At 51.8% G+C, this 12,748-nt stretch overlaps 7 protein-coding genes across 7 annotated transcripts; 3 read left to right on the top strand and 4 right to left on the bottom strand.

Moving 5' to 3' along the window:
- Nucleotides 1-485: 485 nt before the first annotated feature.
- On the bottom strand, nucleotides 486-2,379 carry BJX68DRAFT_246561 (putative translation factor pelota). Its single transcript, XM_071041668.1, has 3 exons — nucleotides 2,230-2,379; nucleotides 1,680-2,168; nucleotides 486-1,626 (listed from the first exon to the last, which is right to left on the bottom strand). The coding sequence occupies exons 1-3, from the start codon at nucleotides 2,305-2,307 to the stop codon at nucleotides 985-987; spliced, it is 1,209 nt and encodes a 402-aa protein (XP_070894045.1). The 5' UTR covers nucleotides 2,308-2,379; the 3' UTR covers nucleotides 486-984.
- Nucleotides 2,380-2,787: 408 nt separating this feature from the next.
- BJX68DRAFT_185530 (uncharacterized protein) lies at nucleotides 2,788-4,101 on the top strand. The gene is made up of 2 exons (XM_071037289.1): nucleotides 2,788-3,820; nucleotides 3,901-4,101. The coding sequence occupies exon 1, from the start codon at nucleotides 2,952-2,954 to the stop codon at nucleotides 3,726-3,728; it is 777 nt and encodes a 258-aa protein (XP_070894044.1). The 5' UTR covers nucleotides 2,788-2,951; the 3' UTR covers nucleotides 3,729-3,820; nucleotides 3,901-4,101.
- A 292-nt stretch (nucleotides 4,102-4,393) lies between these two features.
- BJX68DRAFT_271610 (alpha/beta fold hydrolase) lies at nucleotides 4,394-5,258 on the top strand (the record flags this gene model as incomplete). The annotated part of the gene is made up of 2 exons (XM_071046985.1): nucleotides 4,394-4,826; nucleotides 4,897-5,258. 2 exons carry the CDS (start codon nucleotides 4,394-4,396, stop codon nucleotides 5,256-5,258), a joined length of 795 nt encoding a protein of 264 aa, XP_070894043.1.
- A 284-nt stretch (nucleotides 5,259-5,542) lies between these two features.
- Nucleotides 5,543-6,935, bottom strand: BJX68DRAFT_246555 (intradiol ring-cleavage dioxygenase). The gene is made up of 3 exons (XM_071041667.1): nucleotides 6,376-6,935; nucleotides 5,880-6,318; nucleotides 5,543-5,821 (listed from the first exon to the last, which is right to left on the bottom strand). The coding sequence occupies exons 1-3, from the start codon at nucleotides 6,621-6,623 to the stop codon at nucleotides 5,621-5,623; spliced, it is 888 nt and encodes a 295-aa protein (XP_070894042.1). The 5' UTR covers nucleotides 6,624-6,935; the 3' UTR covers nucleotides 5,543-5,620.
- Nucleotides 6,936-7,203: 268 nt separating this feature from the next.
- On the bottom strand, nucleotides 7,204-8,794 carry BJX68DRAFT_246554 (tRNA 2'-phosphotransferase). The gene is made up of 2 exons (XM_071041666.1): nucleotides 8,412-8,794; nucleotides 7,204-8,354 (listed from the first exon to the last, which is right to left on the bottom strand). The coding sequence occupies exons 1-2, from the start codon at nucleotides 8,556-8,558 to the stop codon at nucleotides 7,539-7,541; spliced, it is 963 nt and encodes a 320-aa protein (XP_070894041.1). The 5' UTR covers nucleotides 8,559-8,794; the 3' UTR covers nucleotides 7,204-7,538.
- A 134-nt stretch (nucleotides 8,795-8,928) lies between these two features.
- On the bottom strand, nucleotides 8,929-12,244 carry BJX68DRAFT_246551 (uncharacterized protein). Its single transcript, XM_071041665.1, has 4 exons — nucleotides 11,453-12,244; nucleotides 10,436-11,395; nucleotides 10,300-10,392; nucleotides 8,929-10,254 (listed from the first exon to the last, which is right to left on the bottom strand). The coding sequence occupies exons 1-4, from the start codon at nucleotides 11,997-11,999 to the stop codon at nucleotides 8,972-8,974; spliced, it is 2,883 nt and encodes a 960-aa protein (XP_070894040.1). The 5' UTR covers nucleotides 12,000-12,244; the 3' UTR covers nucleotides 8,929-8,971.
- Nucleotides 12,245-12,424: 180 nt separating this feature from the next.
- On the top strand, nucleotides 12,425-12,698 carry BJX68DRAFT_271606 (uncharacterized protein; the record flags this gene model as incomplete). The annotated part of the gene is made up of 1 exon (XM_071046984.1): nucleotides 12,425-12,698. A coding segment is annotated over one exon (274 nt), but the record flags the coding sequence as incomplete, so codon positions are not given.
- Nucleotides 12,699-12,748: the final 50 nt, after the last annotated feature.

Genomic DNA, 12,748 nt, shown 5'->3' with positions numbered 1-12,748 from the left:
GCATACTTGACGATATACCCTCAGTTTCCTGGCCAGCATCCAAGGAAACCCTCGAATATTAGAACCAAATGAGATTCAATTCCAAATCACGACCCAAATTTCAGAGATTGCAAAAGCAGCAAAATCAAATTGTTTCCCCACCGAATTCTGACAAACCGAACCATAGCCCGCTTCCAGAGCCACTCTCCAAGCCACACGATGCTAAAATTCCGCCCTGGTCCCCAAATTAACGCGCCTGGCCGCCCTACCATCGCGCTTGGCGCTGCGATACTCATCTCCATCATGCTCGTTTTATATTGCACTTTATTATATTGCGAGTCTGGGCCGTTGGTTCAAAGAGACTTGAGTTCTGACTGCGAATCCGAATGTGACTCGCATGGCCCCTGCTATATTTAGATTGTAGCACATATTAATGATATTATTATTCTTATACACCGTAGTATTTTCTGCGCCGTGGGGCGGCGGAGTGGCGGCCCAGAACTACCCCACGGTACCGCGGGATTTAGAATTAGATTCAACTCTGGTACACTCCGGTTTTCAGAGTGTGTGTCATTTTCAATCTACTATAATGTAAATCCTCAGTGGAGCCAAATAGCCGCAGCCTTCCAAATACATGGTGTGTTAAGCGACAAAGTTCAATGTCAATCCGGTATTTGTCATGGTCTTCGATGTATGACAGATGACGGTCCCTGATTTACGTGTGCGATTTTCCCGATGGATAAATCTCCGAGATCGACGTGAATCGACTCGAGGGGTTTGGAATCGAGATTCAAGAGTCCGTGATGAGTTTCCCTTTCGGATGCATATTTTGTAAGGCCTATGGTGGATATGTATTTGGAATGTTGGGTGTTGCTTCCGATAGGCTGACCTGCCTAAAAATCCGTAAGATCCAGATCTAGAACCAAGTATCTCGGGTCTATGGAGTAGGATATCGTGTAGCAGTATCTATATAGCTGCATAAATTGGAATATTGTCAGTCGATGATCACTCACTATCACCCACATCTTCGTCATCAATCGGAAACGTCAGCAAGGCCGCAATCCCACCCAGCCCATCCAACCTCCGACCACTCTCATGCTCCGAGCTCAGGACCCGGACCTCGCCCCCCTCGACATCCCTCACGCGATCCACAAGGGAAACCCACCTCTTCCGCTCCGCGACGTCCTGAGCCCGGAACAGGCGATTTGAGATAATCAGCACGCCCCCGCCCCGCCCCACGGCGCCCTGGTCAACTGCATGCTCGACCTCGCGGGGGCCGTATGTAGCCCTGTTTGTCTCCTTGCGGAGCTGTTCGTTAAAGTCATCCATGAGCTTTGTTTCACGGGCGTGTTTCGTGTCGCTGAGTAGGGCCTTGACGGTGGGTGATTGAAGGACTTCGGTAAGAGAGTGCAGGTAGCCGGATGCGGAGTGGACGACGACGATGGAAGGGAGGAGCCGTTTTAGGGCTGGGGTTGAAGTGTTTGCGACGGATTGGATATGCTTTTGGAATGAGGTTGCTATGAAGCCTGGGGAGGCGAGGAGAACGGGGCGGATGGGGTCCGACGTGCTCATTGAGGTTGCGGAGGTGTTGAATTCGAGGTGGCGGAGGAGGGTGTCTAGAGTTGTTTGGTAGAATTTTGTCATTGTCTGCATGGCTTGTCAGTTTGTACAATTTATTGTTTGGGAATGAGGTACAATACCTTGTCATGGTCACTGCCCCCGGCTCTTTTCCGCGGGACGGACATCTCAACCTTCTGCTTTAATATCGTCCGATGCTGCCCGATGAAGCAGATATGTGCCAGCCCTTCTTGCATAACAACAGCCACAGCTTCTGCCCTCCGGTTTCCCCCCTCATCAACAGCATCCTTCAGCGCTTCAACAGCAACACTATCCCACCCGCTCCCCTCACCATCAGGTCCTGACCCCTTCTCAAGCGTAAACTGCCGGTTGAGCTCAAGATCCAGTGTATGATGCTGCCCAATCTTTGTATGTGGTGTCTCGTTCATGATCTGCCCGCTGACGTGCAGTTGGGAGTTTTGCGGGTCAAAGTCGAGGCTCTTCACGCGGATCTCGAGCGTGAGGCGTACGCGCGAGGAGCTGGTTGACCCTGTTGTGCCTGTGGTGGTTACGCGGCGAATGGCTGTTGCGTAGAGGACGTCACCGGGAACGATGAGGTTGTAGGCATGCCACTGCAGTTGTTAGCCTTGGAATATCGATTTGTATGCCTGTGCTGTGGTGGGGGAGACGTACCATGTCCTCAGGTTCTTCGGGGATGAGGGTGACGCTGCCGGCGCCATTGTACTCGATTTTGTTTTTGACAAGGCGCATTTTGTATGCTATGTATATGTAAAAGGAGAAAAAGGGTATCGAGTACCAAGGTATTGCGAATGGAGAATGCGAGAGCAATGAGCGCTTCGATAATTCTGATGACGATAATTAGCCTCAGGCAGCAATGCGGGACATTTCTAGGTGGGCTAGCGTCAAGGGCTTATCGATAAGGGTGGATCTGCCCTAATCTCCTGGAACTCCCAGGCCAGTGTTCTTTGCTCCCAAGTAAAGAATTCAAAAACACTGGATACATTCTTTTGGGTGTTCGCTCTACTCTTCTCATATCTGGCTTCTCTCATGTTGTGCCCAATGGAGTTGCCCCTCAATATCGAGGGCAATACGTCATGCTGCCATGGGCAAGTGAATTACTATTGTGGAGCAGGCCTTTACGGAAATAAGCCGATATGGCTTAGCGTCCCCGGTGAAACGTATCACCGGTTTATTCCTATCCAGCGCTTCCATCCCGGTGTCTCTTTATTAACAAAGTGAATGAGATCTCTAGGCAACTGCAAGCCTGTTTTATTTACTATTCGGCCGTCTGTTTACAACAGCTGGATTCCTCCGCCGCATTCAATGTCTACTCTTACAACCATCGTCTTTGACCTACCCTTACCACGAATACGAATCTTTACACCGTCATAACAATGGCTCATCGTCCTCGAGTTACGTTCGAGAAGTCCCGCGTCGTCCGGCGTCAATACCAGCGCAGCAACCAGCGCTTCCAGTTCACAGCATCCCAGATTGCGCGCATTGACCGAGAGGAGGAGAGAAAGAATAATGCCGAGAAGCTGCGAGAGAAGGAGAAACGCCGCATAAAGGAGAAGCAGAAGCGCGCGGAGAAGGAAGCGAAAGCGCGAGAGGAGAGAATGCGACTTGGTATCCCTGATCCGAATGCGAGGAAAGTGCCTGCAAGCCAGCCTCTGCTATTCAACTTCATCAAGAAAGGGCCGCCTGCGAAACCTACGATCGAAGAGGATGAGAATGACTTGGGAGACGAGAGTGATGATACCGTTGTGGCAAGCACGGTTGTTCCTTCTGATTTCGACTGCGACCTTGAACTTGATGACGACACTCTGGGCTTTGAAGAGGAAGGGATCGATGACCTTCTCATGGGACTTGAGGATCCGGAGAATACCGATCAACCTGCTGCTGGAAAGAGCGAGGGGAGACAGCCTGAGGCCTCATGGATCACCAAAGACGATCAAGAGGACGAATTTTCCGACTGCTCTTTCGATGAGGAAGTCCTGAAAGAGACTGAGTCGATCGCGACGAAGGCGTCAGTTGAACAAGTGCCCATTGTGCCCAGACCAGCCAAAGAAGAGTCCTTCACGGACGGTACCGCACTGATACTTGAACAGTTCGCCCAGGATTTCGATCCGAGCTCCAGCTTCGACGAGGCCCTCGCTCAACTCGATCAATGAACATCAACATAACCACGAACACAAAACAAAACAATGATCAAGCCGCGTGACAGTTGCGAGAAACTAACCAAGCGTGCTTTACGAGAGAAGCAGTAAGTACCACCAGCTGCCTCCCCTGAAGTAACTGTCGAAGCCATTTGAGGTTCACTCATTCGCTAATTTGCCTTAGTAGATATCCTGATGGTCCCAGCACTTTTGCCGCATTCATGTACATCAATGATCCCGCAGTTGGGGAGTGGGTCGGATCCGATCCGACGGAGCCTCCGGTTCTGTCTTCGGATAGTCTCGCCCCTCCTTCGGACTCAGCAACAATATGTTGACGCCTGCCGCAACCCCTCCTCCCAACCCGACGGAACAGATCGGTCACGCCGAAGAAGGCGCCGTTTGGATTACTATTGGATTCTGCGACAGTTTGTTCTCCCGGAATGGGTCTAATCACTAATTGCATTGCGTTGGATGTACAGGGTCGGAAGGGAACTTGTGTTTGGGGACGAACGAGAATGACGTTACCATTTTGGCTAATCTGAGCGGCTCGTGTTTTGGACTTTTGAATATCCTCTACTATTCCCGCAGCTGCTCAGATTTTGGACATAAACATTTACAATCTACAGTTTCCTACCCAAATCAATTCATATCCTCAGTCGCCTTTGACTCATTCCCGCAATATGCCCTTCATAACAATCAACAAGCACCAGCTCCACTACACAGACAGTCATCCATCCGGCGCACCCGCAGGCGGGCACACCCTGGTGTTCACACACGGCCTCGGCTCTTCGCAAAACTACTATTTCCCCGTCCTTCCCTACCTTACAAAGAACCACCGGTGCATCACACCCGACACTTACGGCTCCGCACGCTCGCCCTACACAGAGCAAGATGTTTCGATTGCTTCCATCGCGGCCGATGTCGTGGGAATCCTCGATGCGCTGAGCATCGACAAGGCCATTGTGGTCGGGCACTCGATGGGCGGGCTGGTTGTTACCCTACTAGGCGCGCAGTATAAGGAGCGTGTTGCCGGGATCGTGGCAATTGGGCCGACGCATCCTGGGGGGAAGTTGGCCGAGGTTATGACGAAAAGGAGTGAGACGGCGCTTGAGTGTATGTTCTCCCTTCCCCGTTCCTTCTCACTTCATCTGAGTAAGAAATCTGTACTAACTAGAAAAAAAAGCCGGCATGGAACCCCTCGCAAACTCCATCCCGGACGCCGCAACCGGCAGCGCGTCTACCGCTCTCGTCCGCTCCTTCATTCGCGAACTTGTCCTCAGCCAGAACCCCAAGGCCTACGCGGCGCTGTGCCGTGCAATCGCAAACGCTCCGACGGTCGATTATGGTGCGATTACTTCACCGTTTTTGCTGATTGCAGGGGAAGAGGACAAGTCTGCAAGCATGGAGGGGTGTGAGATTATCTTCAATGGTGTCGCGAGTGGGAATAAGAAGATGGAGGTTCTTAAGCAGATAGGGCATTGGCATTGTCTTGAAGCGCCTGATGAGGTCGGGAAGTTGATCGAGGAGTTTGTGGGAAGGCTGTAGACATTTAGGTCATCTTGAAAGATGGGATATGTACCTAGCATGGATTTTACAGTTTGGAAGAGGTAGATTCCTAATATGGAACAGGAAGGCGCGGTCACCTTGACCATGGTCGTTCCTTCTTCTCGAATTCAGATGGCCAAAAAGGAAGGAACGGTCCCTGGCTTGGGGTCATGGGTAGCTCCTTCCCTCTGAGGTGAACCAAGTAATTGAGGGAGGCACGACTACCGGTGCAGTTTTCTAATACAAACTAGGAACATACTATGGCTATAGTAAGGGAGACATGATCCTTGACGAAAAGATACAATTCTTAAGATTCAACTCGCTATCATAGTGCAATACACAGAACAAATCATAATGGAAGTTTAGGCGCCGTTGCTCTTCAACCCATCCGGCACAAGTCGCACGTCGTATGTCAGTTCAAGCGCAGCCTTGGGATCGCCCTTGCGCTCGACAAAGTCGACAATAAGCGAGTCCTTCACTGCAAAGACCGAGTCATTGGTCAGATAGGGATCACTACGGTCGAAAATCTGCGTGGTCAGTGGTTTGTAGCCCTCGCATGTAGCCTGTCGCCTATTAGCCCACTCGTCCAGAGCACTCTCAGCAGGAAAAGGGAATGCTCACAATGATATGAATATGCGCCGGCCTGAACGGATGCCGATCCATAAGCTTCAGCAGCTTTCCTGCAGGCCCGTCATCCGGAACAGGGTATGGCGTCGGCCGGAGACAATAGAACGAGTATCGCCCCTCCGCGTCTGTTTTGAACTTGCCGCGCAGGTTGAACTCCTCCTGTTCCGGATCCTGCTGCTCATAGAGACCATTCGTCGACGCCTGCCACACCTCGACATCTGCGTTGACGAGCGGTTTCTTTGTCTCGAAGTCGACGACCTGCCCGGTCATGTATGCAATCTCGCCCTTGCCGTCCTTTGGCACTGTCTTGACTATTGTCTCACCGTTTGAACGGTAGGGTGTGTCGGCGCGAAAGAAGGGTCCGAGAATGGCGGTCGCTGTGGGAGCGTCGGTGGCCTCGTCGGCAAGTTTGAATGTGATTTCGTCGACCAGCCTACAGCTCCATTAGCCATTTGTTCATGTACGTAAGTAGGGTCGGATGCGAACGTACGACTCAAGCCCAATAACATCGCAAACCAACTGTCCCTCATTTCGCTTCGCATCGCTCATCTGCCCCGCCCAGTTCATGAGCTGCACACCGGCCATCCACTCGTCAACAGTGAGCTCGTTCTCGCGCGCAAAGTCGTGCACGTGGCGGATCAGCGACGCCATAAGCTGACGGAAGCGCGGGTTGACATTCTCGCCCATGGCAGAGACCACATTTTCTGTGAAGTTTGGGTCGAAGCGGTGGGAAGTCATTTTGAATAGTTTATTTCCAAGCGTAAGGATAGAGAAGGAGAGTAATACGCCCTTTCTGAAATAATTACGGTCCCGGACCGTCCTTTATAGATTTACAGGCCACCGAGCTGAGCCATAGTTTCCAGCGCGTGCCAATGAGGATGGGTGCATTTCGGGGTTGTCCCCAGATTGCCTGCTTTGGCCGTGTTTGGTAAGAGAACCCGCATTCAAGAGCGGTTCTGCAGTCGGAAGCTTTCTGATCGTATGAGTGAGGGGTAGAAACTGGGTTCCGATGGCCATGAGGAGGACGAGAGGCGTTCCGACATGTCGGATGTCGGATCGCGATGGGCTTGATTGGCTCAGGAACGCATCCGCTTCTATACTTATTCATACCATAACGACGGATTATTTGTGAATACTAGAAGTATAAAACTAGGATAAATAATTTCCATATAGAGAAGTTAAATACTTAAATACTTACACACATGTAGTAACATATGGGTTTAAAGTAAGGTGGCCATCCCATCAAACATGCTGATATCATGTATGAGGAAGGAATAGTCAGACAAGCCTTTTAAGTGTAATTCAAAGAGGAATAATTAAGAAGAAGGTTAGAGTTTATTAATCCATATTTATCCCGTGATGCTTATAGTACTTAGTATCTACTATTCTCTCCACCCTCACGAATTCTTGCTTATAGGGGCCATATAACTTCTACTCTCCTCTATGCCGGCATCCCTTGTATTCTGACGGGTTCCATAGCCATGTGAGTACTGTTGATTGCTGATTGAGATGTATAGCATAGATTCGACTCACTTAGAAGTTTGCCGGTTGTGTGGACTATTTGAGATGGAGATTATCATCATCTATTGCCTTTGAAGCCTGAAGGAGATGCACATATCTCACAGTTCTCTTCGACCATCAGTGAAGTTCGCCTTATCTTCTTTTCTTCCCTCCCTGATTCCCCTTTGGATTTCTTCGACTCGTCAATTCCTCCGGCAGGGTCTGCAGCACCTCCCCGCCCTCCCAGATCTTCCCTAACCCTTTCCTCCTTTCAACGACAACATCGAAAAACTTGATTGGAATCAGCTTTGCCTCTTTCTCTGTCCCAGAAATACTCATCCCCTCACTCAGTATAACCCCATTTTCGCTCCTCCAGAACGGACAACCCGCCTCCAGCGCCCTCCGTAGATCAATATAAATCAAGACCTGCGCATCCCCTCTCATTCCAGATATCACCTTTGCATTCTCTTCCACTTTATGGTTGCCTGCCGGTCCATTCAACTTCACTTTCTCAATCCCCTCAAGTGCAGAACTCAGACTCGGCCCCGTCGCAAAATGCGCATGGTTCCTGCCCATGCAGCGCAACCCACCGGACTCCAGAATCAGCGGCCACACAGAGTGGAACGTGCCGTGCACAACTGTCTCGGGTAATTTATCCGGCTGGTCGAGTGTAAGTCGCTCGAGGAGAGCTTCGGCCTCGACGCTCTTTATGCTATGTCCCTGTGTGGCGCGGATGAGGTAGTTGGAGGCTGTTGAGTCGGTGGTCGAGGCCGCTAGGGCTTTTGCGGTTGCGGTTTCCTGTGACGTCGCTTCTTCGGCTGCAGCTTCTGATTCGGTAGTTGTAGTTATAGATGTAGGATCTGTCTGCGGCGCATACAGCAGCGCGAACCGCTTCTTATCCGATGTCTCGACGGCGTCTACAATCTCGGGGAACGTAACCTTGAGCGATTTGAGTTTTCGCCATGCGAGCTATACCGAACAGATCCATCAGTAACCATGACAAGTGCATTGGTAAACGGAACGCACCACATCCGCAACATTTGCATATCCCTGGCTATTAATCTTTAACCCCTCGCGCTCGGCAGCGTGGCGGAGGAGATAACTCAGCGCCTTGGAAACTGTAACTTCGCGGCTGGGCGGTCCTCCGCCGCCTCGTCGGTCTCCGCGAGGCATTGTTGGTGGCGACGTGTGTGATCGGTAGTGGTGATAGTGGTGGGAGTGCGGGGAACGGAAGATTTGTTGGAGATGGAGCTTGAGAGGGTGCGATGCGAGGAGGGGGTTTTTGAGCTTAATTTTGGATGATTATTTATTTGTTCCAGGAAAAAAAGACCATAGGCAACGTAAATGCCGGCTGTGACTCAGAGTACTAGTCAGTGGGTGAATCATTCGCGGCTGAGGATGTTTTGTCCAGGTCATGGTCGAGTCACCGGCGACGGATTTTTTGGCTTCGTTTTTGGGTTTACATCACCCCAGTTCTCCACTTTCAGCCTCATTCGATTTCAAGGTTTCTATACTCCGTACTCCGAGCCCCAACTTCTCCATGGTAAATAGTAGTTTATTGTATTGAAATAAGAAATAAATGGGTATTAGCGATCGCAAATACAACTACACTCCGCCACAGGGCAAACCTTATGCTTCGCAAACCACTCGCGCGCATGATGCGCATGGAACCCATGGTTACAGTTAATGCAAAAGACAATGAACCTCCGCATAATCTCCGCCTCGGAGGGCAACTGCCGCTGTTCCGCCGCCGCCGTCTCAGCCGCGATACACGCCTTGGACATTGGGTCGGGAGAGCCCAGCCACAGCGTGCACACACCACACCGCGGCATATGCCTTCCGCACCGGGGGCAGATCATCCCGGACATGGCGGCCGTGCCAAGCGGGTTCCCCGGCGTCGGGTGCACGACTTCGTTGCCCGCCGAGGGCGCGAGTTGCGAGGAGGCATCATGCTGCGTTAGAGGGCGGGTGCAGTAGTTGCAGGTTAGGCTGACTTGTTGACGTGGGGGTTCGATGAGGCGGCGTCCGTCATGAGTGACGGCAAATTTGCGGGAGCCGACGTCGAAGCGGGCGCGTTCGAGTTGCAGTTTCCACGAGTTGATTTGCCAGCGGTAGGTTTCACGCCATGATTCAAAGCGCTGTTTGTTGGGTTGGGTATTGACGAAGCGTGGGACGGTGTGGCTCATGGCGAGGACGGGTGTTTGCACGTCGTTGTATTTGTTGATGTAGGATAGGAATAGGTCCATGGCCGAGTGGCCGAGGCCGGTAAGTACGATACCTTCGATGTCGCCTTGTTGGATCGTTTCCTTTGTAGTTTCGGTTAGGTATGTAGTGAGCTCGTCGTCTGGAAGCCAGCGTAGGGCGACCTCGACGCGGTATTTCAGAGGAAGGGTAGTTTCTTGGATAACAGAGCGCCAGTCGCCTTTGCTGACGAGCGCAAGGATTGCCCGCCCATAAGGATCAGTAAGCTCCTTTGCAATCTCCGCGCACGTTTCTTCCCAATCAGAGTCGGTGTCCCCTTTTGCAGCACCCGCAATGGCCATTGCAAGAAGCTTATGTGCCTGTGTAGGTGCATTGCTTCGCAGCGCCGAGTACGCTAGTTTGGGCTCGTCCTGAAAAACAGCCAAAGCAGCGGCTTTCGTGTGTTGGCCGTTGGCGGTCAATCCCTTCACAAGCTCTTCTAGTTCAGACTGAGATTGGGCGGCGCCGCATATTCGTAGTCCAAGGCACCTGTGCTCAGGGAAGCTCGTCTGGCAGGATTTGGGCTGAGGTAGCTTGAGCTGGTTTTGAACTAGTTCTACTATAGTATCGTTGATGTCTGGGTAATGCGCGACATTCGGGCCGAGCCACCGCGCTTCAAGGCTGGCCCCTACGGAAGTTAGCACAGCCAAGGCCATGAAAAAGGCTAGCATACCTAGATCACCGGTCCAAACATCATAGACGCCCAGATAGTTCAGATCCAAGTTGTATATAGTCATCGAACGGTCCGCAGAATCAGATCGTGCACCTACTTCATTAGTAGAGAACTGCTGATCGTACGGAGGACTCACGCTCGATCCAATTCCAGAAATCTTGCAGGGTGGCATCGTCCACAAGTATCTGCTTATTTCGAGTTCCATTGAACAGATATCCCTCCTTGCATCGCTGCCTATTCACCGTCAAGAGAGTCAACGCCTCTTGTGCCGTGAGCGGGCTACCAATCTTGCCCACAGACAGGGTTCGCTCTCTGTCCTGTCGACTCGAGAAGTGCTGCGCAGTCCCATTCCCACCGCTCTGTGTATCTTGCCTTGCCAATGCGCGACTTCGGAGATCTTTCAATATCGTCCCGATATTCGAACGTTTAGCCTCTAGCGGCTGCACTAATTTGAAATCCCGATGCTTGTCATGACTTCCACAGACCAATGTTCCTTGAGAAGATAGTCGCACCGGAGGCGCAGGTGGCTTGACTGCCGTCACGCAAATCTGATCATTCGCAGATAGCGTTAGAACACTAGGCTCATTGGAGGTGCTCATGTTGAGGAAGTCAAATGACACCACTCGTTCGGACTCTGCATAACCCCGGGAAGGGTGATCGAATGGAGTGAAAACATCGCGGACGGACTTGGTGTAAATCTGCTCTGGGTAGCTGCTGACGTTTCGGCCGAGCGTCCGATCAATAGGCGAGCGGTACTCCTCGACCAGGTATTCTTTGACAATATTGTACGTTTTGAGATGCCCGCTGCTCGAAAGCACACCCAAGCAGCCGCGCTTAGTCCGTGAAAACCGAAGACTCCAAAGCGCCGACTTGGGCGGGAGGACATTCTTAAACTCGAGCGCCGGATCCATCTGCCCAGTCTCAAGTGACGGCGTGACCGCCGCAGACAAACGAGCCCCAACGCGGCGATCCCAGATACAAACTGTCGAATCCGTAGTCGTCAACCCGGACGCAATATAATTCTCATCCAGCCAATCGATGGCGAGATTATGCACGCATCTCGTCGGAAACTGCAGCGACGGATTCCCCGGTCCCTCTACACCAGCCAGTCAACCACCACTCTGACCCAGACTAGAATATGGAAAAGACGTACCACGCAAATCATAAATCCTCACAAACTGCCCCTTAACTCCAGTAACGAGCGTATCCGGCTGATCTCGAAAAAACTTGACACTCGTAATCGGCTCCGAGCTCGCCAACTTTCTTAACGGCTCAACCATCCCTTTCGACCCCCTCATCGCCAACCGCTGGTTCACATCCCAAACATTCAAGCAAAAGTCATTACGCACGCGATCCAATCCCGCCGCCAATAGTCCATGTGTGCTGAATGCAATCGCATTGCAGTACCGCTGGTGCCGCACAGGGAAGGAAAACGACTCCTGCGAGTCGTCGCGCATGCGCAAGATCGTGGCATCGCCGGAAGATTGCCCGACGGCGACGAGGGACTCGTCAATGGGGGACCAGTCAAAGGCGCGGAAGGCGGGGACTTTGGTGTGTGTTGCGAGGACTTCGTGCTCGAGAGAATGTTTCGTGAAGGAGGTAACCCTGCAGAGGCGGAATGCTTTACCGGTCACGTCCACGGAGAGGAAGCGTTGTTCGGCGGCGGTCGAGGAAGGGGACCAGCGAATGGCGCGGTCCATTTTGTCCGTACTATGATAAATCGGACTCTTTTTCTGTGCTCTTATCTCAAGTCGACGGTGATGAGCGGAGCACTCTGTGTATCTGACCTCTGGAAGCTAGTCCATCCCATGATTCTGGGCGAGATCAAGCGCGCATAGTTCGCGGCGCAGGAATCACTAGAAGGGGTTGCATCAGAGTGTTTTGCAGTAGAGTCGGGGTCGCAGTGGAAAATCTCAAAGAAAGTCGAGTCTCTCGTCAAATAATTCGCGTTGTTCGAGAGGAAGCTCAGATAAGGTACCTACCCCGATACCATCCCCACTCTCCGGGCCGACAATAACCCACCATTTTTTATTTCCCAGACAGCCCAGTCATCTGTTTTTCCAGTCGATCAACTCTATAAATCCACCCTTTTATACAGCAGAAAACGCCTCCAAAGAACGTCAAAATGCCCAAAGACCCCCCAACAGTGTCCACCCCCTCGAAACGCAAATCACCCTACCCATCCTCCTCCGACAAACGGAAAAAGACCACAGCAATCACCCGCAACCCGGACGAACAACCAGCTCACACCTCAATCAACGACCTCAAGCGCCGAATCCGGGATGTCAAGCGTCTCCTAAACAAACCCGATCTTCCTGCCGACAAGCGCATCATCCAGGAGCGCGCGCTCAAGGGTTATGAGAAGGAATTAGCGGATGAGGAGGGGAGGCGCGAGCGGAGTAAGATGATCAAGAAATATCATTTTGTGAGGTTCTTGGGTATGCAAATC

This window comes from Aspergillus pseudodeflectus (assembly GCF_044049435.1).
Source record: "Aspergillus pseudodeflectus strain CBS 756.74 chromosome Unknown BJX68scaffold_65, whole genome shotgun sequence".
In the NCBI taxonomy this organism is placed as follows: Eukaryota; Fungi; Ascomycota; class Eurotiomycetes; order Eurotiales; family Aspergillaceae; genus Aspergillus; species Aspergillus pseudodeflectus.
Note: the sequence above shows the minus strand (reverse complement) of the source record. Positions and strands in the feature narration are given on the sequence as shown.